The sequence below is a fragment of the Nerophis lumbriciformis genome, linkage group LG12 (genome assembly GCF_033978685.3).
Source record: "Nerophis lumbriciformis linkage group LG12, RoL_Nlum_v2.1, whole genome shotgun sequence".
In the NCBI taxonomy this organism is placed as follows: Eukaryota; Metazoa; Chordata; class Actinopteri; order Syngnathiformes; family Syngnathidae; genus Nerophis; species Nerophis lumbriciformis.
In genome coordinates, this window is record NC_084559.2 from 25,859,845 (window position 1) to 25,887,842 (window position 27,998).

The 27,998-nt window shown below is 40.8% G+C and overlaps 1 protein-coding gene across 1 annotated transcript; it reads right to left on the minus strand.

Moving 5' to 3' along the window:
• Nucleotides 1-9: 9 nt before the first annotated feature.
• On the minus strand, nt 10-27,998 carry tmc1 (transmembrane channel-like 1). Its single transcript, XM_061985785.1, has 18 exons — nt 27,580-27,998; nt 26,145-26,333; nt 25,764-25,854; nt 22,384-22,465; nt 22,161-22,267; nt 20,414-20,512; nt 20,205-20,347; nt 19,993-20,137; nt 19,717-19,911; nt 12,523-12,702; nt 12,302-12,451; nt 9,419-9,547; nt 9,243-9,310; nt 7,182-7,421; nt 6,992-7,117; nt 2,560-2,638; nt 436-559; nt 10-257 (listed from the first exon to the last, which is right to left on the minus strand). The coding sequence occupies exons 1-18, from the start codon at nt 27,765-27,767 to the stop codon at nt 43-45; spliced, it is 2,550 nt and encodes an 849-aa protein (XP_061841769.1). The 5' UTR covers nt 27,768-27,998; the 3' UTR covers nt 10-42.

A 27,998-nucleotide genomic window follows, 5' to 3' on the forward strand; every position in this document is an offset into this window, starting at 1 on the left:
TTTTCTCAGTAAAGTGCTCAGTTTAGAGTTGTGTTGACTCTCTCAGTGTCTCTGCAGGCTTGGCACCCTGTGCACCTTCTGATCACTTTGCCCAGGGAAGCCGGGCAGGTACCTAGTAGCCCCATCGTTGCTATGGCGGTAACTCCTGGATGCAGGGGCTGTGGTGGCCGGACGCACTTTGTCTTTGACAGCAGGAGAGTTGCGTCCATTCTTGCCACAATGTGACCTCTGACCTCTGCTGTGGTTTCTCTCCCCGTCTAAGGATAACGAGAAATCATTTAGTATTTGTGGATACTAAACTTTTCTGTTATAAGAAATAATATCTGGCAATTAATTAGCCCAGGCTGCTCAAAGTCAGCTGGGATAGGCTCCAGCTCATCTGTGACCCTAATGAAAACAGGCTGTATGTAAAATAGATGGAAGAGTGTCGCTCACTTTCATGGTCTTGCAGTAAGGCTTTGTTGTCCTTGTTTTTTTCTGCAGCTTGCCTGGCCTCTTCCAAATCCATTGCAGCCTTCAATGCAGCAAGCTTATTCTTTTTCTTGTTCTCTTCATTTTGCTTCAAGCAGAAACCCACAAAAGACAGCATTGTGTATCACTTCCTCCTTGACTTTAAAAACCATACATACTTTATTTTTTAAAAGAGGAAGAAAATAATGGAATCCTCCTCTAAGCCAACCAATGATTGTTTGGACTCTGCTGCCATCTTGTGGATAAATTTGGCATGTGCAGCTACAGAGTTGTGTACAGTAGAAGTTGGGCATACAGGGAACCGTATTGTTGGGTTGCAATCACGTGACCTAGAGGCCCATCTGGGTTTCAGGCGATGGTCCAATTGGACTACCGTTTATTTACCTGCATCAGTGCAAATGTGGCCGTATTTTGAAAGGTTTAGAGCAGGGTTGTCAAACTAATTTTAGATCAGGCGCCACATAGAGAAAAATCTACTCCCAAGTGGGCCGGACTGCTAAAATCACGGCACGATAACGTAAAAATAAAGACAACTTCAGATTATTTTCTTTGTTTAGAAATAGAACAAGCACATTCTGAAATTGTACAAATCAGAATGTTGTTGTTTTTCTTTACACTTACGTTGCGGTTAATAGTATTCTATCTTTATTTGTCGTTATTTATATTTTCTGAATAAATTATGTGATAATGTTCATCAGTCGACTCATTGGTGTTAGTTTTCAATCTATCAAAATCGAATTACAGGATGTAATTTGATAATTTTCCTTGACTGATGTTGTTGTGTTTTAGTGTGTTCCTGCCTTCTTTGTTGTCTGCACCTGTGTTTTAGTGATTCATCCTCGGCGAGGGGCGGACCTGGTGACACACCTGCTCGCAATTAGCCCGCCAGTATTTAAGCTCATCACCTACAGCTTGACCTTGCTGGTCATTGTTTCCTGAACTCCGCACGTGCATGCGCCTACTTCGCCTCATGGTACGTTGCTTTCCCTTGTCCTGTTATTGCTAACTTCTTTGTGTTTGTTCCCTAGCCTCCTTGAGGCAACAAAGACTTTATGCGGTGCTTGGTGCACCCTGGCCTTCCCCCCTGCCAACCACCGAGGAACCTGTTTTGTTAATATACATGGTGTGCACTTTTGCCCCATCGCTCTTTGTTACATTTTTGGACTTATTAAATGTATTACTTTTTGTATTTCAAACTTGCCTCCCGTCTCTGCATCCCGGGATCACCCCCCCTTGACCAGTTCTTAACAGATGTACTAACATCATTTGGTTAATTTTGTACATAAAGCATAATCTACAAAGATATAAAGAATTGCTATTGCGACATCCAGTGGACACATTTAGAAAAGCAGTTTCTTTCTTTCAAAAACGTAAGGTTAATTTTTATACTTCACAAACTCATCCCGCCGGCCGGATAAAACCCGTTCGCGGGCCTGCACTGCAAAAAGTCAGTGTTCAAAAACAAGAAAAAGAAAAAAAAAATTAGGGGTATTTTATTTGAAGTAAGCAAAATTATCTGCCAATAGAACAAGAAAATGTGGCTTGTCAAGACTTTCCAAAACAAGTAAAATTAGCTAACCTCAATGAACCCAAAAAATACCTTTAAAATAAGTATATTCTCACTAATAACAAGTTCACTTTTCTTGGTAGAAAAACAAATTGAGACCTTTTTGCTCAATATGTTCTTAAATTAAGTAAATGCTAGTGCCATTATCTTGACATAATGATATGCGCTCGGCATCATGATTTTTTTTTCATGCTTGAAGTAAGAAATTATTATTATTATTCACTTCCATTTAAGACCCGCTTCACTTTGGTTGTAGTCAGCTCTGCGGTCTGTGGGCACGTTCGTAAGTGGACACGTCCGTAAGTGGGCGTGAATTACAGTAGTTCTGTGCAGCCGCAGCTAGATCGACTTGGGAAAGTCGATCTAGCTGCATTGGACTGATTGACAGTCCAATGTGAATTTCTTTTCCATGGGGCCCAGAATTCCTGTTGGCACCATACTATGAATTTTGATATTGACCCAAAACAATGACATGGTTATATTGTGTATAATTACTCAATAAAGTAGGAAAACCAATTTACCGTCTGTAGTTTTTTCTTCAGTTCAATGTTTGCTGCCTTGTAGCTTTTAGACGTGGACTGCAAGTAATAAATGGACAGCCTGTAATATAGAGCCAGTGATTATTACTGAAACGTTATATGATATTCATACAAACCCCAAAGCATTACAGTGGCACCTCTGTGTTCGTACGGCCAAAAATCGTTTTTTATATACAGTACCGTCTCGATTACCGTATGGCTAATTCCCACGCATAGAGAGATGCATGATTTGTAAAATTGAGTAGGTGTGCACTGCTAACTTGAGCTGCCAGATGACAGAGGAGAGCTTGAATACTATGGTGCTAAAAAAAAAATCGATTCACATCCTGATGCATTTTTATTTTTTTTAATTCTGCTTTTTTGTCAATTAAATTGAATTAAGAGGTACAAGCGGTAGAAAATGGATGGCTAGATGGACTGACCTTTTTTAGGCTAACACTGCATGTAAAAATCATACGCTAACAGCCAAGAGGAGCTTTTATAACCTAATTAGTAATTTACAACCAAGTAATATATTAAGAGAATCGTGTAAAATCTAGACTTGATTCTTAATCGATTCGTCACCCCAAGAATCTGAATCGAATCAAATAGTGAGGTGCCCAAAGATTCCCACTGCTATGGCAGTGTTTTTCAACCACTGTGCCGCGGCACTAGTGTGCCGTGAGATACAGTTTGGTGTGCTGTAGGAGATTATCTAATTTCACCTATTTGGGGTAAAAAATATTTTTTGCAAACCAGTAATCATAGTCTGCAAATGATGTGTTGTTGTTGAGTGTCGGTGCTGTCTAGAGCTCGGCAGAGTAACCATGTAATACTCTTCCATATCAGTAGGTGGCAGCCGGTAGCTAATTGCTTTGTAGATGTCGGAAACAGCGGGAGGCAGCGTGCAGGTAAAAAGGTGTCTAAAGCTTAAACAAAACTATAAACAAAAGGAGAGTGCCCCTAAGAAAAGGCATTGAAGCTTAGGGAAGGCTATGCAGAACGAAACTAAAACTGAACTGGCTACAAAGTAAACAAAAACAGAATGCTGGACGACAGCAAAGACTTACTGTGGAGCAAAGATGGCGTCCACAATGTACATCCGAACATGCAATCGACAATGTCCCCACAAAGAAGGATAAAAACAAAGTAGATGCGGGAAATATCGTTCAAAGGGAGACATGAAACTGCTACAGGAAAATACCAAAAAAAGAGAAAAAGCCACCAAAATAGGAGCGCAAGACAAGAACTAAAACACTACACACAGGAAAACAGCAAAAAAGTCCAAATAAGTCAGGGCGTGATGTGACAGGTGGTGACAGTACACATACACTGCAAAAAGTCAGTGTTCAAAAACAAGAAACAAAAAAATACAAAAATTAGGGGTATTTTATTTGAACTAAGCAAAATTATCTGCCAATAGAACAAGAAAATTTGGCTTGTCAAGACTTTCCAAAACAAGTAAAATTAACTAACCTCAATGAACCCAAAAATACCTTAAAATAAGTATATTCTCACTAATAACAACTGTACTACTATATGAGTACATATTTTCTATAGTTTCATTGAAAATAAAACAGCAAAGTCCATTTGGCTGTCATCTGTTTTAATTATGAGACACAATTGTGTCAAAGTCATTAATTGTTTTTCATGCTTGAAATAAGAAATTGTTACTTAAAGTAGTTTTATACTTGTGAGTGTTGATGACACAGCTTTGCATCAGTTGATATTCTAGTTTCAATCATGTTTTACTCAATATAGGTTATAACATCTCAGCAACAAGCTGTAATATCTTACTGAGATCATTTAAGACCAAAACCCTTAAAACAAGTAAAAAACTCTAACATAACATCTGCTCAGTGAGAAGAATTATCTTATCAGACAGAAAATAAGCAAATATCACCCTTATTTGAGATATTTAATCTTACTTAGATTTCAGTTTTTGCAGTGTACTTTGAGACAAGAGCTATAGTGATGCATGGTTGTTTATGGTTTAAAGTCATATCCAACAATTGCGGCAACGACTTTTTACTGTCAACTGAGTTTAATTTTTAATGATTTCTGCTGGTGGTGTGCCTCCGGATTTTTTCAACGCAAAAAATGTGCCTTGGCTCAAAAAAGGTTGAAAAACACTGCGCTATGGATTACTAATCAGTGTGTTTTGTGGCAATTCAAAGGTTGAACACAACGTCAGTTGTTAAGAAGAGTGGTGCTGTCCATAAATCGGACAGTGTTAAACCGCATTTTTTTGTAGAATATACAGGAAGTCACATTTAGATACATGTTACATCAAAGTACAATGCAAGTGCCGAAACACAACAGATGATTGACAATGATTGACAGCATGCAGTGCATTAAACAAAATCAAGTTCCCAAACAAAGACTCGCAGTCTTGAGTACTACTGCAATATAACCCACCGGGGGCGGGGGGGAAAGTTGTAATGTCATGATTAAAAAGGTGAGAAACACTATTGGATTTAAGAAAAAAGCTCTCTCTCCCACCCTCTCTGCTCATCACCGTTTTAGACAACAAAAGTCTTCACTAAAGATAATAGTGATGTGAAATGTACAGTTTTCCATGTAATGTGTCGTTAAGTATTATTTTTCATTTTCTGCAAACTATAATTGTTAGAGATGTCCGATAATGGCTTTTTTGCCATTATCGATATTGTCCAACTCTTAATTACCGATTCCGATATCAACCGATACCGATTAATACAGTCGTGGAATTAACACATAATCATGCCTAATTTTGTTGTGATGCCCCACTGAATGCATTAAACAATGTAACAAGGTTTTCCAAAATAAATCAATTCAAGTTATGGAAAAAAAATGCCAACATGGCACTGCCATATTTATTATTGAAGTCACAAAGTGCATTATTTTTTTTTTAACATGCCTCAAAACAGCAGCTTGGAATTGGGGACATGCTCTCCCTGAGAGAGCATGAGGAGGTTGAGGTGGGTGGGGGGGGGGGGGGGGGGGGTAGCGGGGGGTGTATATTGTAGCGTCCCGGAAGAGTTAGTGCTGCGAGGGGTTCTGGGTATTTGTTCTGCCGTGTTTATGTCGTGTTACGGTGCGGATGTTCTCCCGAAATGTGTTTGTCATTCTTGTTTGGTGTGGGTTCACAGGGTGGCACATATTTGTAACAGTGTTAAAGTTGTTTATATGGCCACCCTCAGTGTGACCTGTATGGTTGTTGACCAAGTATGCCTTGCATTTACTTGTGTGTGTGAAAAAAGCCGTAGATATTATGTGACTGGGCCGGCACGCAAAGGCAGTGCCTTTAAGGTTAATTGGTGCTCTGTATTTCTCCCTACGTCCGTGTACACAGCGGAGTTTTAAAAAGTCATACATTTTACTCTTTGAAACAGATACCGATAATTTTGAAACCGATACCGATCATTTCCGATATTACATTTTAAAGCATTTATCGGCCGATAATATTATCGGACATCCCTAATAATTGTTCTCTATAACAGTGTTTCTCAAATGGGGGTGCGCGTACCCCTGGGGGTACTTGAAGGTATGCCAAGGGGTACGTGAGATTTTTTTTAAATATTCTAAAAATAGCAACAATTCAAAAATATTTTATAAATATATTTATTGAATAATACTTCAACAAAATATGAATGTAAGTTCATAAACTGAACATCAAATCAAGTAGGCTATTCCATTCATTACAATGCAACAATGCAATATTCAGTGTTGACAGCTAGATTTTTTTTGTGGACATGTTCCATAAATATTGATGTTAAAGATTTCTTTTTTTGTGAGGAAATGTTTAGAATTAAGTTTATGAATCCAAAGAGTGCACTTTAAGTTGATGATTACTTCTATGTGTAGAAATCTTTATTTATAATTGTTTATTTTTCAACAAGTTTTTAGTTATTTTTATATCTTTTTTTCCTAAATAGTTCAAGAAAAACCACTACAAATTAGCAATATTTTGCACTGTTGTACAATTTAATAAATCAGAAACTGATGACATAGTGCTGTATTTTACTTCTTTATCTCTTTTTTTCCAACCAAAAATGCTTTGCTCTGATTAGGGGGTACTTAAATTAAAAAAATGTTCACAGGGGGTACATCACTGAAAAAAGGTTGAGAACCACTGCTCTATAAAATGTGTTTGTGTTGATATTTTTGGGTGTCTGCAACAGATTAATTGGATTTACATTTTTAAAAATGGAAAAAATTGCTTTGATTTTTATAAAATGTGTTGTTTGATTCGACCAGACTACTAACCGAGGTACCACTGTATTACAATGTTGCCCAATGCACTAATCCACAGAATATTGTTTTGCCAGTATGGACAAAAAAATGATTGTCTTATTAGTCATTACGGTCAGAAAACCATCGACACTCCCCCAAATGTTTAAGACACAAGTGTCATGTTTGTATACGGCAGACATACTCCAACATTCTTACTCACACCATGAGCAACATGAAGGGCAGCACCAGTCCAGGATTGGAGGCATAACTAAACACTTTTCCAAACCAGGCTGGGAAGTCTGACTCCAGAGTCTCATGGATCACATCAAACATACGATTCTTGCCACTGAAGAGAAAGAATGAGCAACATGGAAAACCTGCGCACACTTTGTAAATAGTCAATTCGTTACCTGAAGGGTCCGCAATCAAAAGACGGAGGGATTGTGACAATGGTGTACATTGCAGGTAGGGTGGAAAGGAAGAGGATGACCAATAACATGGCCATGTAGAAGTTGTTTGAGCCGGACGCCTTGAAAACTCTTTCCTGCGGCACGTTACAGCACATGACGGCCCAGCACTGAAGGTACATGGACACGTGGAGGCGGAGGACATTCAAAGCGGGCAGGCAAGGAGCATAGAAGGCGCCCATCCTAAAAGAATGCAGTGCTATACTCAGATGTTGTAAGGTCAAGACAGATGGGACAAGAGGTCAAATGCAGAGGACAAATCCCTCGCCTCATTCTTGTTTGTGAATGACTGAGCATTTCATGGAATCTACTTTTATACCCAATCATGGCACCCACCTGTTCCCAATTTGCCTGTTCACCTGTGGGATGTTCCAAATAAGTGTTTGATGAGCATTCCTCAACTTTATCAGTATTTATTGCCACCTTTCCCAACTTCTTTGTCACGTGTTGCTGGCATCAAATTCTAAAGTTAATGATTATTTGCAGGGGCGCCGCTAGGGATTTTGGGCCCCATGAAAATAATCTTTACAGGGCCCCCAACACAGTGTCATTATTTTTTCTGTATTATAATTTCATCATCATTAGGGGCCTCTCTGGGCCCCCCTCCATCATGGGCCCCTAGAATCCGTCTACTTTACCCCCCCTTTTCGGCGCCCCTGATTATTTGCACAAAAAAAAATGTTTATCAGTTTGAACATCAAATATGTTGTCTTTGTAGCATATTCAACTGAATATGGGTTGAAAACTATTTGCAAATCATTGTATTCCGTTTATATTTACATCTAACATAATTTCCCAACTCATATGGAAACGGGGTGTGTAGGTTACTATAGGCCAGGGGTCGGCAACCCGCGGCTCCGGAGCCGCATGCGGCTCTTTGATCACTCTGATGCGGCTCAGCTGCATACTTGCCGACCTTCCCGATTTTCCCGGATTTCGATGCCTCTCGCAGAAAACTCCCGGGGTTTAATATTCTCCAATTTTCAGCCTAACAATAATAATAAGGGCGTGCCACGACGGTGCAGCATTTTGCGCCCTCTACAATCTGTACAAACAGCGTGCCAGCTTAGCCTTTTGTTGTATGCATCTTCTACTTGCACAAGGCATACTTGCTCAACAGCCACACAGGTTACACTGACGGTGGCCATATAAAACAACCCCCCCCGAAATGTGTTTGTCATTCTTGTTTGATGTGGGTTCACAGTGTGGCGCATTATTAGTAAGAGTGTTAAAGTTTTTTATACCGTCAGTGTAACCTGTGTGGTTGTTGACCAAGTATGCCTTGCTGTCACTTACGTGAGCAAGCAGAAGCCCCATACAACATGTGGCTGGGCCGGCACACTGGTTGTAGTGGGCGCTATATGCTGTACCTTCACGGCACGTTCGGGAGAATAATTTCCCTGAAATTTGTAGTCTGCCGGAAAAATTGGGAAGGTTGACAAGTATGACGCTGTCAAGCACCATTCATATAAAACTTGCGGGCTACACTAACATTCAATTTTCATATTAAGGTGTGGGCCGCGTGTCAGAGACCTTTGGTTAATGCATAGCACAAAGCAAGAAAAAAAACTTTGCATGCAGTGTTATTTCATTTTTAATTTTCAAAAGATTTTTGTGGCTCCCATTGTCTTCTTTAATTTGTGAAACTGGTCAAAATGGCTCTTTGAGTGGTAAAGGTTGCCGACCCCTGCTATAGGCTATAAGATAGGATAGGATAATACATAGTTTAGGATATAGGATAGAATATAGGATATGATAGGATAGAAGAGGATATAGGATAGAATTTAAGATAGGATAGGATAGGATATCGGATAGTATAGGATATAGAGTAGGATAGGATAAGATAGGACAGGAAGTGATGGGCAAAAATAAGTTATGACAAAATTGGATACAATATTATTGGAATGCAAAATAAATAGGATGATATAAAATTTATACAGGCACGTTTGTGAAAGTAAACTTGTTTTTATATTTGTTATTATAAAAACATTGTCCTTTTCTTACCATATCATTCCTTGATTGAAGATCAAGCCAAGAACATTCCCACTCACATCAAACTCAGAGTATGACGGCTTTTACATAGAAAAAAAATACATAAAAAAATAAAAAATACTCTACTGACTCATATTTTCGCAGCCTGTGTAGAAATTTCAGGAGGCAGTTAGAAAACGATGACTCACAAATCCAGCCTCCAGGTCCCAGCACCAGCAGTAGTTGAAAAAACGAACGAGCACAGCTCTCAGGAAATCACCAATAAGCAGCGTGGTGTAGGTTGTTATGGTATCAGATATGATGAGTCGCACAAACTCCTGCAAATGATAGGGCAACCAGGTTTTTATGATGTGCAGTACAGTACATGTATTCAGAATCAGAATCAGAAATACTTTATTAATCCTCGAGGGGAAATTAAAATTTTCAGCACATTAAGCACATTAAGTGGTCCTGCAAAAATAGTAATAATGTTATTGGGCACAATGTGTTCACTCTGTGTTGAGTCATTTAAAAAATATATAGTCAATTAATCAATCAAAACTTTATTTATATAGCACTTTTCTTTCACAGGGAAGTTGCAACACAATGTGCTTTACACCAGTTTAAAAAATTAAAAAATTTAAAAATAAATATGTACATTAAATAGTATGACAGTAATAATAGTAATAATAGCAATAAATAAAATAGAAAATAACAGAATAAAAGTTAAAGGGGAACATTATCACAATTTCAGAAGGGTTAAAACCATTAAAAATCAGTTCCCAGTGGCTTATTATATTTTTGGAAGTTTTTTTCAAAATTTTACCCATCACGCAATATCCCTAAAAAAAGCTTCAAAGTGCCTGATTTTAACCATCGTTATAAACACCCGTCCATTTTCCTGTGACGTCACATAGTGAAGCCAACACAAACAAACATGACGGAAAGAACAGCAAGCTATAGCGACATTAGCTCGGATTCAGACTCGGATTTCAGCAGTTTAAGCGATTCAACAGATTATGAATGTATTGAAACGGATGGTTGTAGTGTGGAGGCAGGTAGCGAAAACGAAATTGAAGAAGAAACTGAAGCTTTTGAGCCATATCGGTTTGAACCGTATGCAAGCAAAACCAGACGAAAACGACACGACAGCCAGCGACACGGGAGAAAGCGAGGACGAATTCGGCGATCGCCTTCTAACCAACGATTGGTATGTGTTTGTTTGGCATTAAAGGAAACTAACAACTATGAACTAGGTTTACAGCATATGAAATACATTTGGCAACAACATGCACTTTGAGAGTGCAGACAGCCCACTTTTCATCAATTAATATATTCTGTAGACATACCCTCATCCGTGCTCTTTTCCTGAAAGCTGATCTGTCCAGTTTTGGAGTTGATGTCAGCAGGCCAGGGAAGCTAGGGTCAATATTCTTCTCTTGATCATCTTCGGTGGCATAAGGGACGGTGTGAGCCAAGACATCCAGGGGGTTTAGCTCGCTCGTCTGCGGGAACAAACTGCCACCATTGCTTGCCGTGCTACCGAGGTCCTTTGTCCCTGAATTGCTCACACACTCCGGCAGATTCAATGGGGGTCTGGCGGCAGATTTCTTTGACTTTATCGTTGGAAATGCATCTGCTTTGAGTGTCGCAGGATATCCACACATTCTTGCCATCTCTGTCGTAGCATAGCTTTCGTCGGTAAAGTGTGCGGAACAAACGTCCAATTTCTTGCCACTTTCGCATCTTTGGGCCACTGGTGCAACTTGAATCCGTCCCTGTTTGTGTTGTTACACCCTCCAACAACACACCGACGAGGCATGATGTCTCCAAGGTACGGAAAACAGTCGAAAAAACAGAAAATAACAGAGCTGATTTGACTCGGTGTTTGTAATGTGTTTGAGAAAATGGCGGATTGCTTCCCGATGTGACGGCACGTTGTGACGTCATCGCTCCAAGAGCGAATATTAGAAAGGCGTTTAATTCGCCAAAATTCCCCCATATAGAGTTCGGAAATCGGTTAAAAAAATATATGGTCTTTTTTCTGCAACATCAAGGTATATATTGACGCTTACATAGGTCTGGTGATAATGTTCCCTTTAAGACGCTAAGAACAGTTTAAAATGTTCAGTTAAAGCCAGTAAAAAAAGTTTGTGTTAAACCTTTTTAAAAAAAGAATAAAATAAAACTATCAACAATCTCAGCAGTCCTGAGGCTCTCTGACAAGTTGTTTCACAAATGCCGTTTTACCATGGGTCTTTGTTTTTGTTCTGGTATTTGGTAAAGATAAAGGGACGGGACCTAAAATTGAGACTTGGGGAACCCCTCACCTTATTTCATGGGTTCCTGCAGGAACACGTGTCTATACTTTGTAAATATACACCGCCGTACAAGCTCTACACTGACATTGGGGACGGCGTGGCCCGGTTGATAGAGCAAACATGCCAGCAATTTGGGGGTTCCAGGTTCGATCCTAGCTTCCGCCACCTTAGTCACATCCGTTGTGTCCTTGGGCAAGACACTTAACCCTTGCTCCTGATGGGTCGGGGTTAGCACCTTGCATGGCAGCTCCTGCCATCAGTGTGTGAATGTGTGTATGAATGGGTGAATGTGGAAATAAGGATAATAGTCTCAAAGCGCTTTGAGTACCATGAAGGTAGAAAAGCACTATAAAAGAATAAAATCCATTAACCATATTACTCTAAGTCTATTTCTATAGCATATCCCTGTTACGGCTTGGTTGCAGCTTACTGTGCGGTTCGTTCTCCCGGGATGCAAACGGACGACTCCGGACAGGACTTGCAGGTAGGAACATGATTTAATCTTGAAACAAGAATCAAAGAGGTACAAAACAGAAAACAACCGACGGAACAAGGTGACGATAGCACTTGAAGCTAGACTTAGCATGAGCTAGGAGGCAAGCAAAACTTTCGTAACAGTAACGTGAAGCAAACAAAAAAAGCCAGGACGAGAGACCGGCAAAGGCAGGCTTAAATAGTGTCTCTGATGAGCAACAATCCCATTGTACCATGGTGGCTGAATTGTTGTACTCACTCTTGTGACAAGCGATATGTTGACAATTAAAGACTGACCTGTCCCACCATGGTCTCCCAGCACGGTCCGCGAGGCACATCAGCAGGATCCACAACAGGTGGCACGGTACTGTTTTCCGAGAGGGTGCCATTGTAAAGACTTGCTTCCCACAGAGTTATGTTGAACTTGACTATTTTTTCCTCCTCCCTCTGCAAAACGCACAAAGCCTTGAGCTCGTGTGCTATTAAATTACGCAGCATCTGCACACATTTGACCTCACTTTGAGGTTGATCTCATCCATGAGTGCAATGATGAAGGTGTAGAGGTTTCCCAAGAAGAGGGCAAAGATGCGGCCCAGCTGCCACTGCAGGGCGACTCGAGGGTGGTAGTTTTCCAAAGTGCTAATGATGTCAAACAGCATGGGACAAAACATCCCGAGTAATGACATGATCATATTTACCTGAAAAAACACAGTATTCAAAAATGTGATCTATGTACAGTACAGAAGCAATGAAAATCTACTTATTTTCAGTGACCACAGAACGAGATTACATACCGGTATATTGAATTTGGGAAAACCTGTTTCACTGATTTTAGATGCTGCAACAAATACATTAACAGTACACTTAATGGGTACACCTGCACAAACAGTGATGGTCATATTTTTACATTGTCTGCAAGATAATAAGTTAATTAATTAACCAAAAAAATCAAGGCAAGTTTATAAATAGAGCACACTTCATACCCACGGTAATTCAAAGTACTTTACATATGCATACGATAACAAATAACATTCAATTAAAATCAAAGAGTGTAGATACAATATTTTCATTTGTCATGTTCACAATTAAATTCAAATGTTTTCATCCCGGATTTGAACTTTGCCAACTTTGAGCCTTTTCATATCTTCTGGAAGACTGTTTGGAAGACTGTTTTAGTAGCATAAAACTGGCCTCATCATGTTTAGTCCTGACTCTGGGCACGAGCAAGTGACCACTACCTGAGCTTCTCATAGCCCGTGTTGGTTCATATGGTTCTAACACAGTGGTTCTTAACCTTGGTTTGATCGAACCCTCAGGGTTCGGTGAGTCGGCCTCTGGGGTCCGGCGGAGGTCAAAACACACCCGACTCATCGTGTAAATACAAACTGCTCCCTATCGGCGTATTACGGATACGGCAACAGCTGACTGATTTGCAGGTGTGTAATTTGTTGTGAGTTTATGCACTGTGTTGGTTTTGTTGTTTGAACAAGGTGATGTTCATGCATGGTTCATTTTATGCACCAGTAAAAAAACATGGTAACACTTTAGTATGGGGAACATATTCACCATTAATAAGTTGCTTATTAACATGCAAATTAGTAACATATTGGCTCTTAACTCGTCATTATTAATGCCTTATTCGGCATGGCCCTATTATAACCCTAACCCTCTAACCCTGACCCTAACCCTAACCAAATAACTCTAAATTAAGGTCAACCAACGAACGAGATTTCTCTATAAAATCTCCTCTCTGGTCAACAAAAACACCGTGAGGATTCTAGCGGGAACTCTCGTTCAACCCTTTTTCGATTACGCATGCACCTCCTGGTACCCTAGCACCTCCAAAATCCTCAAATCTAAACTCCAAACATCCCAGAACAAGCTAGTCAGATTACTTCTAGACCTCCACCCCAGATCACACCTCACTCCTACCCACTTCTCCAAAGTGGGCTGGTTCAGGGTGGAGGACAGGGTAAAACAACTTGCACTGAGCCTAGTCTATAAAATCCGCTACACCTCCCTGATACCGAAGTACATGTCAAACTACTTCCTTAACGTAAATGACCGCCATAACCACAACACCAGGGGGAGCTCCACTAACCACGTTAAACCCAGATTCCGATCTAACAAAGGTCTTAACTCATTCTCTTTCTATGCCACATCAATGTGGAATGCGCTCCCAACAGGTATAAAAGAAAGGGCATCTCTATCCTCCTTCAAAACCGTAATAAAAGTACACCTCCAGGCAACTTCAACCCTAAACTAACACCCTCCCCGGATTCTTAATAATCAAAATTTAATCAATCAAATGTAGATACTTTTCTTATGCCTTCTGATCTCTCTCTCTCTCTCTCTCTCTATGTCCACTACTTGCTGTACATATCCTACCAAGTCAGACCTACACTGTTTCAATATCCATTTCTCTGTTCTCAATTGTTGATGACTGATGATAACAACCAAACCCCCACACCCCGAATTGTAAATAATGTAAATAATTCAATGTATACACCCTGATGATTATCTTGTGTGATGACTGTATTATGATGATAGTATATATGATAGTATATATCTGTATCATGAATCAATTTAAGTGGACCCCGACTTAAACAAGTTGAAAAACTTATTCGGGTGTTACCATTTAGTGGTCAATTGTACAGAATATGTACTTCACTGTGCAACCTACTAATAAAAGTCTCAATCAATCAATCAATCAATCGATTACTTAGAATATGTTCCCCTAGTGTCCAAATAACTCTAAATTAAGTTTTTGTTACTTAGAATATGTTCCCCATACTATAGTGTTACCAAAAACATATAACTTTGTCTTGAATTTGAAAAACCCTCCACTATTTTTCACTAAAGAAGGGTTCGGTGAATGTGCACATGAAACTGGTGGGGTTCGGTTCCTCCAACAAGGTTAAGAACCACTGTTCTAACATGTCAGAGACGTATTTTGGCAGAAGACCATGAAAATACTTGAGCTGTTTTAAAGTCTATTGTTTGAGCAACGGGAAGCCAGTGCATAAATTTGTATATTTAACATATTTCCTGGTTCTAGTCAGGACTCGAGCAGCAGCATTTTGCTCGTATAAGGCCCTTTTCCACCAAAAGTTCAGGAACGTTTGGTTCTTGGAACCTCTGGGTGCTGGATCTATAGGTTCCTGTAGAAATTTGGTTTGTGTTCCCACCACATTTCACAGTTCAGGATAGTTTACACAAATCAGGCTGATGACGTATGGAGGAGTGGTTTACTATATTTCCATACCACTTAAATAAACAGACAATATTAGGGTCACAGTTCTTTTACTAAAAAGTAAGTAATTAAAATACAAAGCAATGATATACAACACAATATGATTTATGAAATAAAGTGTACCGAATTGTTCATAAAAAATCTGGCTTTTGCCTGCAATGTCCAACAGTCTAGGGTCAGGCGATTCTTTGTGGTCCATTTCAGCTGTAAATAACAATAAATAAATAATAAATGTCAGTGTTTATCTCACGCCGACAACACAAACACATCTGTTAGCATTAGCATTCTGTTCACTCTGGTTGAGGCTAATAACTACACAAATGGAGTGTCACTGACTACTTATACAACATATAATAAAGTAAATAGGTAACATTTGATGTTATTTACCTTCGTTCCACCCATGTGCTGCCTCCTTTTTCCCCCACATCAATCCAATGAAGTCAAAGTAGTAAGCAGCTGAGGTCCCCGCTTCGAGTCCAGCTTCATTCTCCTCCGTAAATACGTTTAAAATAATCCGTTCACTTCTCGTAGCGTCGCGTAACAAAATTACGTTTGTAAAAATAATAAACAATAAACGGCATATAGTTTAAAGACTTTGGCTGAGTGAAAACACTGCATGTTAATTCCACTGATCAGCGTTCTTCAGCACAAGGATGCCCCAAAAAAGTTCCTGCATTTGGAAAGCTCCTTTTGTTCTTCTTTATATCCGTTGTCAAATTTGTTGTATTAGAAATACACAAGAAAAAAGGAATAAACAAGTCGCCGCATATGTTGCAATGGCGGTCGTGTTGTTGAAAGAGAACTGTGTATCTTGGAAAAGTCCTACCTAGCTAGGAGGAACTCTGAACGGTTCCTGAAGAACTAAATTCACCTGGGTGGTCTTTGGTTGAAACACAGGGGTAAACGGGGAAGTTTCTAGAAAAAGTTCCTGCGGTGGAAAAGAGCCTATAGCGAGCCCAGTGAAAAGGCCATTACATTAGTCTAACCTGCTAGAGACAAAGGCATGGATTAGTCCAAGTCTGCTTTAGAAACTATTCCTTTGGTTTTAGTAGTGTTTTTGGGTGGCAATAAGCTGCTGATGTCATTGACTTACTGTGGCTGTTAAAGTTAAAGTCTGAGTGCATTATTATCCCTAGATTTCCAACCTGATTACTAGGTTTCAGAGAGAGGGTCTAAGGTGACTGATTAAATGTTCACTTTGCTTCTATGGGTCACAGACGATGATTTCAGCAGTGGCGGGCCGTGCGTTTCCCACCTAGGCCTTCAGTGATGTCCGACTTCAATAATTACCTCCCAAAATACCATAATTTATGTCACCACATGACCATTGCTGGGGAAATACTATACATAAACACATTTACGCCCTACTGGGCATTGGACCACCTCAACAGTGTACAAAACGGGTTATTTTCTGGCGCATTTAAAAATCAATAAACCTGCATCAGCAATTAAAACATATATTATGTGGTACTGTCAAAATTAAAATAGCAAAAAACATATTAAACGTGAAAAAGTAAAGAAATCAAATATTTGAACTCACAATTTGTAGCACCCATGCGACGCCATATAAGCCAGTGGTACCGCTCGTAGTCGGTAGATTTGAGTGGAAGTGGCGGACATTTCCCCATTTTATCGCCGGGACAGCTCAGCTACCTTCCGGGGTTGGCCGACATCGTCTCACAAGATGTAGTTTCTCTTTAAATATCCTTGAAAATGGCCTTGAAAATGTATATCTGCCATTTAACATTTTGTTCTCCTTTGTGTGTTAAAAAAGTGAGTATTTTATTTTTAATTATTTCTCTGATAGCCCGGTATGGCTACGGCGCAACACTTCCTGCTTTATTAAATTGAAATAGCAGCTTGTGATTGGATACTCACTTTGGAATGACAAGTGAGTATCCAATCACATTCTCGTTAACATCAGGCTACCTAGATAGGCTACTGTCAACAACTTGTGATCTGCTTGGCTATCGCAGTTATATATCAACTGTATGTGCCTGTTCACGTACAGTGCACAGATGCCTGCATTGTTGATTCTGAAGGCAACTGTATGTGTTCTCAAATTGATCCGCTAACGGTCCCGGGTGTGGCTCTGCTGATCTGCATAGCACCGCCGCGGCTCAAACCAGTGAGTATCCAATCCCAGGGTGCGTAAATGTCACGTTCAACGTGAGGCCAGCTAGAAGGTCTTACTGACAACAACTCGTGATCTGATTGTCTATCGCAATTATATATCAACTGTATGTGCCCGTTCACTTACAGTGCACAGATAACCGCATTGTTGATTCTGAAGGTAGATTTCGTACAGCATGGCAACATAAGCTAGCTGAATTCTGATTGGATAAAAACTAACCTAAAAACAACAGCACTGGAAGGAGCATAATATGACATGAAGAGGATATGAATACTTTTGGATATTTAAGGAAAGTAAATGAAACATTACTTTTATCTTTAACCATGATCATGATTTCTAGTTGTTAGGCCAGCAGAGAAGCTGGCCTTGACGGCACACCACTGGATTTCAGTATATTCTGAGTTTAGTTGAAGAAAATAGTTTTGCATCTACATACTGATCTGTTCGATCAGCAACAAAGTGAATCAACAGGTCAACGTTCACCTACCTTCAATGACACGTAGATCTGACTGTCATCTGTATAGTTGTGGTAGGACACATTGAAGCTGAATATTAGCTGACCTAGTGGCAGCATGTACAAGTTGAACAATAGGTGTCCCAGAATTGACACCTGGTCTGCGACACAGTTACCAATTCCAACAAAGTACATCCTTTGATTGAGATAAGACTTGAACCAGTTTAGAGCAGTACCAGATATTACCAACCAGTTTTCTAACCTCTAACCATACAAGATGTTTTTAACTGTGGCTGTTGCCTGTATGGTGCAGTGTAACAATCTAATATCCATGTTCTATAGTTAATCCTGTTAAGTGGAGAAGTGGAGCTTATCCTAGCTGCAGTGACGTGCAGTCAGGGGAGGCAGGTGAGGCGGGGCCTCACGTGCCATCATGGAAAGAAAAAAATATATAAAGAGAAAAAAAAATTATTAAATTGTTATATGTATCCAGTGATTATACTATAAAGTTATTTTCCATTTAACTTCACCAGTTTTAGATTATTTTTATTCAAAATCGCTGAATTTTCACATTTGCCGTTCAAATACTGAGAAGAGACTTGCGGTGAGTCAGCAGCCAGTTGAGGCACGTCACTGAGTTGAGCCTCACCATGGATTGCGCAATGACTCGGCTAACTGCTGGCCTGCTGTGCAGTGAGACCGTATTGCTATATGAATTATATTATACATTTCCATAGTTTAGTTAGCTGAGGTATATAATGTACAGTGTATTTTGTCAACAACTGTATGTGTGTAACGTATTTCTTGTGCTGAGCAATCATAAAACTGCTGCGAAGACGCACTGTGTGAGGCTCGCAGCAATCCCGCCTCCTGGTGGTAGAGGGCGGTAGTGATCCCAGAGATCATTCTTGCGACTACTCGGCTGCAGAAGAAGTGACAACAAGCAGCAACAGCTAGCAGCGATCGTTTATTTTTTCCTCTTGCCTGGACGTTTAACATGGAGGATTACATATCTAAAATAAAACAGTTTTCTAAACTGGACTTTCAATCGAAGCAGGAGGTAATACTTAAAGGAAGATCTCCATCGAGACAGAGAGACTTTTGAAACTGAAGAAAGATAAGGAAGACTTCTATAAACAAGTTATCGATGCTTTTGTTCAAAAGGAGCTGCGCATGGACGTCATTTATAAGTAAAGGTAAGACCATAATAAAAAATTTTTTAATTAAATGTGCTTTTTTGTGTGCTACAGTTTGTATGTGTAAAGTTAAAGTTATGTTAAAGTACCAATGATTGTCACACACACACTAGGTGTGGTGAAATTTGTCCTCTGCATTTGACCCATCCCCTTGATCACCCCCTGGGAGGTGAGGGGAGCAGTGGGCAGCAGCGGCGCCGCACCCGGGAATAATTTTTGGTGATTTAACCCCCAATTCCAACCCTTGATGCTGAGTGCCAAGCAGGGAAGAATGCTGGTATGAGCTTTTAAACATAACCCGTTAACTGCTGCCAATCAAATGGTGAATACGATACTCTTTAGGGTTCATATGTTTGTAAATCTGACTGTGATGAAGTCAGTGCCTCACCAGCCATCAACCTCACCGCACGTCACTGCCTAGCTGACTTCAGGCAAAAAGTAGACTTCAGCTTGGACTGGTCGACAGGCTATCACAGGACAAACAACCATTCAGACGCACATTCACACCTTCCCTGACTGGGAACTGAAACCCCACTGGCTGCACAGAGACGGTGTACCACTATATTATCAGTGTTGCACACTATTATCATTTTAATAGTTTAATCACCCATTCTCAGATACGTGCCCACATGGCACTATAGTTCTTAATCCTCTGTTTCACTCTTTCAATTGTACCTCATTCCGTTCCCACCAGCTGTGGTTGTCCAGTCCATCCAGGGCAAACTTCTGAGAGCGCCGCACAACAAAGTAAATAAGGTATCCACTTCCTGCTAAGCAGCACAAGACCAGGAAGTTGGCCATCACCCGCAGGAAGCGAGTCAAATGAATGTTGTCATCCTTTTGACTCTCTTGCTCTTCTAAGATGGCTTCCTGGTGTGACGAAAATAATACACAAGCTCGTTGTAAATGTGTCGTAATTCTTGCGGTGAGACACAATACATAAGGATTGACCTTAAAACTGGTAGTGATGGAGGCAAATTTATTATCCGCAGTTTCTGCGTTCCCTATCAGGTAGTCCCAGCTTGTGAACGTTTTCCAGCTGAAATTAAAGCTGTTGTCGTCTCCAACTCCGGTCTCGTTTGCATTACGAGCCATCCTTTTATCAAAGACAAGGTATATTTATTACTTATTACATTTCGTATTTTGCACAGTAAATCACTCACGTTCTGATCACCACCATGTAGCTGTAGGCCACTGTGCCCACTCCAACCAAGAAATAAGACAGAGGCATACGGAACTTGAGCCAGCCGATGGAACGCTGATCATTGTAGTAACCGTAGAAGAGGACAGAGTACTGGGCGTAACCCTGCAGCGGCACATTTGAAATAAGAGCAAGCAAAAGGAACATAATATTACACAAATATAAACTGACCCCAAAGTCCCACAGGACAGCAAAGTTCATTGCACCCCCTTCCTCAGCCCTGGGGACAGTCTTTCTTGGGATGCTGCCATAGGGCCTCCCCATCAATGCCTGATTAGCAAACACACAATAATAATATTAATAATACAAACCCCGTTTCCATATGAGTTGGGAAATTGTGTTAGATGTAAATATAAACAAAATACAATGATTTGCAAATCATTTTCAACCCATATTCAGTTGAATATGCTACAAAGACAACATATTTGATGTTCAAACTGATGAATTTTTTTTTTTTGCAAATAATCATTAACTTTAGAATTTGATGCCAGCAACACGTGACAAAGAAGTTGGGAAAGGTGGCAATAAATACTGATAAAGTTGAGGAATGCTCATCAAACACTTATTTGGAACATCCCACAGGTGAACAGGCAAATTGGGAACAGGTGGGTGCCATGATTGGGTGTAAAAGTAGATTCCATGAAATGCTCAGTCATTCACAAACAAGGATGGGGCGAGGGTCACCACTTTGTCAACAAATGCGTGAGCAAATTGTGGAACAGTTTAAGAAAAACCTTTCTCAACCAGCTATTGCAAGGAATTTAGGGATTTCACCATCTACGGTCCGTAATATCATCAAAGGGTTCAGAGAATCAGGAGAAATCACTGCACTTAAGCAGCTAAGCCCGTGACCTACAATCCCTCAGGCTGTACTGCATCAACAAGCGACATCAGTGTGTAAAGGATATCACCACATGGGAACACTTCAGAAACCCACTGTCAGTGACTACAGTTGGTCGCTACATCTGTAAGTGAAAGTTAAAACTCTCCTATGCAAGGCGAAAACCGTTTATCAACAACACCCAGAAACGCAGTCGGCTTCGCTGGGTCTGAGCTCATCTAAGATGGACTGATACAAAGTGGAAAAGTGTTCGGTGGTCTGACGAGTCCACATTTCAAATTGTTTTTGGAAACTGTGGACGTTGTGTCCTCCGGACCAAAGAGGAAAAGAACCATCCGGATTGTTATAGGCGCAAAGTTGAAAAACCAGCATCTGTGATGGTATGGGGGTGTATTAGTGCCCAAGACATGGGTAACTTACACATCTGTGAAGGCGCCATTAATGCTGAAAGGTACATGCAGGTTTTGGAGCAACATATGTTGCCATCCAAGCAACGTTACCATAGACGCCCCTGCTTATTTCAGCAAGACAATGCCAAGCCACGTGTTACATCAACGTGGCTTTATAGTAAAAGAGTGCGGGTACTAGACTGGCCTGCCTGTAGTCCAGACCTGTCTCCCATTGAAAATGTGTGGCGCATTATGAAGCCTAAAATACCACAACGGAGACGCGGACTGTTGAACAACTTAAGCTGTACATCAAGCAAGAATGGGAAAGAATTCCACCTGAGAAGCTTAAAAAATGTGTCTCCTCAGTTCCCAAACGTTTACTGAGTGTTGTTAAAAGGAAAGGCCATGTAACACCTTGGTGAACATGCCCTTTCCCAACTACTTTGGCACGTGTTGCAGCCATGAAATTCTAAGTTAATTATTATTTGCAAAAAAAAATAAAGTTTATGAATTTGAACATCAAATATCTTGTCTTTGTAGTGCATTCAATTGAATATGGGTTGAAAAGGATTAGCAAATCATTGTATTCCGTTTATATTTACATCTAACACAATTTCCCAACTCATATGGAAACGGGGTTTGTAGATAATAATACATTGGATTCAGTTGGTGGCATGTAGCGACAAACCTCTGGCACCATGACCAGGCCAAAGGTCAGACCAAACAAGATCATGTTGATGCCGTACATCCACCGCAAGAAGATGAAGTAGGAGGCAACAGAGGAGCCAAAGTGACCTGTCACACGTGGGACACATGGGGGACATGAAGATATGTTACACGAATGCTCACTGAAAAACCTTGACCTGTTTTTCAAGACTGGTTCTAACAGGAAACTTTGTTTTTCAACTCACTTTCAATCTCCTTGATTTTCATCTCCCAGGGGATGCATGCCGTTTTGAAGTTTTCAAAATCCCGTTGAAACTTCATCCATTTCTAAAAAAATATATATATATGTATATGAACAATCCCAATTTGGATGAGGTCTAAATTACATTGTTACCTCAGTTTCCGTACGCTCCCACCTTTCACAGGATTCGGTTTTTGACGAAAATATTTGCCAAATGTTTGCCCCAGTTTTTGTTCGTTGTCTCTTTCATCGTACGGCCAAACATTAAACCCAACAAACTACTGTCCTCCGTTAGTCCCATTATCATTCTGTAAAATCAAGTTCCCAAAGAAAGAATACCAAACAATGATGACATCCAACCTGATGCACTAAAGGTTTGCGTGTATTAAAACGTGCAAACTTGGTAGCGTACGCAGATCTAATCTAGCACGCTTGTGCGCAGGGGATCGTGTCTGTTAAAAGAGCAAAATAGAGCGCGCAATCCATTTTGCGTGTCTGTCTTCATGTATCTATCCATCCATCCATTTGCTACCGCTTGTCCCTTTTTGGGTCGCGGGGGGTGCTGGAGCCTAAATCAGCTGCATTCGTGTATATGCAGAATTTATGCTGATTATTAGAATGCCCGCAATACTGGGAGGAGATGCAAATATAATCATTTAGTGCTCATAATGTGATTTATTAAGCCAACAACTGTGTGGCCCGGTACCGGTCCACGGCCCGGTGTTTGGGGACCACTGCACTAGAGGGCAACCTCTACAAATACTAACAATTCCAGTAGTTTAAGAAGTAATGTGACAATAATATACAACATTTACCGAGGAGAGTGGACTTCTATGGTCTCTCATTCCAGCTGCTTCTCTGTCAAACACACCATCTGCAGCTTCTTTATATTTGGTTTTATTGATAAATCCCCGCCGTTTAGATATAATTCAAAATCCTTGGCTGGTTTTAGACTCATAATGCTTCGGTATGGTGCAGCCTAGCAGTGATACACTCAAATTGCTTCACCAAGTCGACGACACACTTGATCATGTTTTGGATGATTGAGATTATCCGCTTCTTCTACTTCACACTCACTTTCTTTCTTCCCATGGTTGAAAAAAATATTTTTAATATTTATTGCTCGAGAGTAAGACCAGATGATTGGTAGGATCTTAAAGGGGAACATTATCACCAGACCTATGTAAGCGTCAATATATACCTTGATGTTGCAGAAAAAAGACCATATATTTTTTTAACCGATTTCCGAACTCTAAATGGGTGAATTTTGGCGAATTAAACGCCTTTCTAATATTCGCTCTCGGAGCGATGACGTCACAACGTGGCGTCACATCGGGAAGCAATCCGCCATTTTCTCAAACACATTACAAACACCGATTCAAATCAGCTCTGTTATTTTCCGTTTTTTCGACTGTTTTCCGTACCTTGGAGACATCATGCCTCGTCGGTGTGTTGTCGGAGGGTGTAACAACACGAACAGGGACGGATTCAAGTTGCACCAGTGGCCCAAAGATGCGAAAGTGGCAAGAAATTGGACGTTTGTTCCGCACACTTTACCGACGAAAGCTATGCTACGACAGAGATGGCAAGAATGTGTGGATATCCTGCGACACTCAAAGCAGATGCATTTCCAACGATAAAGTCAAAGAAATCTGCCGCCAGACCCCCAGGAAAAGAGAGCGGATGAGGGTATGTCTACAGAATATATTAATTGATGAAAACTGGGCTGTCTGCACTCTCAAAGTGCATGTTGTTGCCAAATGTATTTCATATGCTGTAAACCTAACTTTTATGGACAGAATTTCCAGGCGCAGTCAAGGCGTTGAGGGGATCCGGTTTGGTGGCTGCAGGATTAGGTCTCTGCTTTTTGCAGATGATGTGGTCCTGATGGCTTCATCTGGCCAGGATCTTCAGCTCTCACTGGATCGGTTCGCAGCCGAGTGTGAAGTGACTGGGATGAGAATCAGCACCTCCAAGTCCGAGTCCATGGTTCTCGCCCGGAAAAGGGTGGAGTGCCATCTCAGGGTTGGGGAGGAGATCTTGCCCTAAGTGGAGGAGTTCAAGTACCACGGAGTCTTGTTCACGAGTGAGGGAAGAGTGGATCGTGAGATCGACAGGCGGATCGGTGCTGCGTCTTCAGTAATGCGGACGCTGTATCGATCCGTTGTGGTGAAGAAGGAGCTGAGCCGGAAGGCAAAGCTCTCAATTTACCGGTCGATCTACGTTCCCATCCTCACCTATGGTCATGAGCTTTGGGTTATGACCGAAAGGACAAGATCACGGGTACAAGCGGCCGAAATGAGTTTCCTCCGCCGGGTGGCGGGGCTCTCCCTTAGAGATAGGGTGAGAAGCTCTGCCATCCGGGGGGAGCTCAAAGTAAAGCCGCTGCTCCTCCACATCGAGAGGAGCCAGATGAGGTGGTTCGGGCATCTGGTCAGGATGCCACCCGAACGCCTCCCTAGGGAGGTGTTTAGGGCACGTCCGACCGGTAGGAGGCCGCGGGGAAGACCCAGGACACGTTGGGAAGACTATGTCTCCCGGCTGGCCTGGGAACGCCTCGGGGTCCCACAGGAAGAGCTGGATGAAGTGGCTGGGGAGAGGGAAGTCTGGGCTTCCCTGCTTAGGCTGCTGCCCCACGACCCGACCTCGGATAAGCGGAAGAAGGTGGATGGATGGATGTAAACCTAGTTCATAGTTGTTAGTTTCCTTTAATGCCAAACAAACACATACCAATCGTTGGTTGGAATGCGATCGCCGAATTCGTCCTCGCTTTCTCCCGTGTCGCTGGCTGTCGTGTCGTTTTTGTCGGTTTCGCTTGCATACGGTTCAAACCGATATGGCTCAATAGCTTCAGTTTCTTCTTCAATTTTGTTTTCGCTACCTGCCTCCACACTACAATCATCCGTTTCAATACATGCGTAATCTGTTGAATCGCTTAAGCCGCTGAAATCCGAGTCTGAATCCGAGTTAATGTCGCTATACCTTGCCGTTCTAGCCGCCATGTTTGTTTGTATCGGCATCACTATGTGACGTCACAGGAAAATGGACGGGTGTATATAACGATGGTTAAAATCAGGCACTTTGAAGCTTTTTTTAGGGATATTGCGTGATGGGTAAAATTTTGAAAAAAACTTCGAAAAATAAAATAAGCCACTAGGAACTGATTTTTAATGGTTTTAACCCTTCTGAAATTGTGATAATGTTCCCCTTTAAGGGGTTCACTGACATTCGCTATGTCAACTAATGGCAGGGATTCTTGTGACTCACTCTTTGTCTAAAAAAATAGCCAAGAGACAGCTCTTTTCTCAAAACACTCTTAAGTTGAGGACCACTGTACTAATATTTGCCAACATTGACTAATTGAATTCAGCAGCCTTGTCTTACCTTGCTCATCATGACCTTGTAAGCGTAGAACTTTCTACCTTTCCCTTTGCCCAAAGCTCCTTCATACTTCTCCACAAAGTCCTGAGACTCCCTGGAAAGAAGAAGAAGTGAAGTGAAGTGAATTATATTTATATAGCGCTTTTTCTCTAGTGACTCAAAGTGCTTTACATAGTGAAACCCAATATCTAAGTTACATTTAAACCAGTGTGGGTGGCACTGGGAGCAGGTGGGTAAAGTGTCTTGCCCAAGGACACAACGGCAGTGACTAGGATGGCGGAAGCGGGGATCGAACCTGCAACCCTCAAGTTGCTGGCACGGCCACTCTACCAACCGAGCTATACCTCAACTCCCACAGTCGACACGTTGACCAGTGACAGTTACCGTAAAGTTGACAGCTTCTTTTTCATGGGCCAAGGCTTCCCCCGAAGACTTTGGATCAGTTTCTTCCTGTCGTCCACTTCCTCTTTAAGCTCCTGCAGATCCTCAGCCGTCAGTGACTGTGGACTCAAGTCTTCCTCGTCACTGTCGTCCTCCTCGCTGGTGTCTTCTTCACTTGTCTCCTGCTCTGAACTGAGACATGAAAATGTTGTTTTTTTCATCAAGTGTTTAAGTTTTGGATTATTGTAACCATACTTGCCAACCCTCCCGAATTTTCCGGGAGACTCCCGAAATTCAGCGCCTCTCCCGAAAACCTCCCGGGACAAATTTTCTCCCAAAAATCTCCCGAAATTCAGGCAGAGCTGGAGGCCACGCCCCCTCTAGCTCCATGCGGACCTGAGTCCGCTTTCCCACAATATAAACAACGTGCCATGATCGAGGGCGAGTTCTTGGTTTCTTATGTGGGTTTATTGTTAGGCAGTTTCATTAACGTCCTCCCAGCGCGGCAACAACACACAACAACAGCAGTCATGTTTTCGTCTACAGTAAAGCAGTTCGTCTGCCGTAAACAGCAATGTTGTGACACTCTTAAACAGGACAATACTGCCATTTAGTGTATTTGATGAAAGCACTTTTGTGCGTGCCACACAGCAATGCATCATCAGAGAGGGTGTTCAGCATGGTTAGAAAGATAGTGACAGAGAATAGAACAAGGATGGACAATTCAACCCTTAACTCAACAATGACTAGATGAGGGTCATGTGTGTGTATATGTGTAAATAAATAAACACTGAAATTCAAGTATTTCTTTTATTTTTATATATATACATATAAATAAAATAAATATATATTTATAGCTCGAATTCACTGAAAGTCAAGTATTTCTTATATATATGTATATATATCCATTCATCCATCCATTTACTACCGCTTATTCCCTTCGGGGTCGCGGGGATATATATATATATATATATATATATATATATATATATATATGTATGTGTGGGAAAAAAATCACAAGACTACTTCATCTCTACAGGCCTGTTTCATGAGGGGTTCCCTCAATCATCAGGAGATTTTCTCCTGATGATTGAGGGAACCCCTCAATATTATATTATATTATATTGCGCTCTACTACGGTATCGAGCACTATTTTTTGGATAACCTTATTAAGACATATATATATATATATATATATATATATATATATATATATATATATATATATATATATATATATATATATATATATATATATGTATATATATATATATATATATATATATATGAAATACTTGACTTGGTGAATTCTACCTGTAAATATACTCCTCCCCTCTTAACCACGCCCCCAACCACGCCCCCCGCCCCCACCCCCACCCCCCGAAATTGGAGGTCTCAAGGTTGGCAAGTATGATTGTAACTAATATATTTACGGTACCTTGTTTCAATTATTTTCTTGTGCTTTTTTTTCTTCACATCCTTTGTTTTTTCTTTCACTTCATGTTTCCAGTCATTCTTTTTTCTCTCTTCTTTTTTGGCACTTTCATCTTTGTGCTTCCTCTTGGCTTTTTTATCCTCAACTTCTTCCACGTGCTCTACCTTTTGTTTTACTCTTTCATTTTTCATGTTCTTCTCTTTTACTTTCTTTTCCACCCTTTCTTTGACTTCACCTTCCTTTCTTTCACTCCTGCTTTTATGTTTGTCCTTCTTTTCAGTTCTCCTCCTCTTTCCTCTTTCATTTCTCTCTGATCCATCATCCACTGACTCCTCTTCAATGTCTTTTGAACGTTTTTTCTTCTTTCCTTCTCCCTTTTCCTTTTTCTCCCTGTTACTTTTCTTCTTCTTTCTTCTGACCTT

Excerpts from the sequence above, each read along its gene's own strand:
- tmc1 (XM_061985785.1), bottom strand. The coding sequence starts at position 27,767 with ATGAAAAATGAAAGAGTAAAACAAAAGGTAGAGCACGTGGAAGAAGTT. Across the intron at positions 25,855-26,144 it reads AAGAAGCTGTCAACTTTACG|GGAGTCTCAGGACTTTGTGG; the intron begins GTAACTGTCACT and ends TCTTCTTTCCAG. Across the intron at positions 7,118-7,181 it reads TTTGATTGCGGACCCTTCAG|TGGCAAGAATCGTATGTTTG; the intron begins GTAACGAATTGA and ends CTTTCTCTTCAG.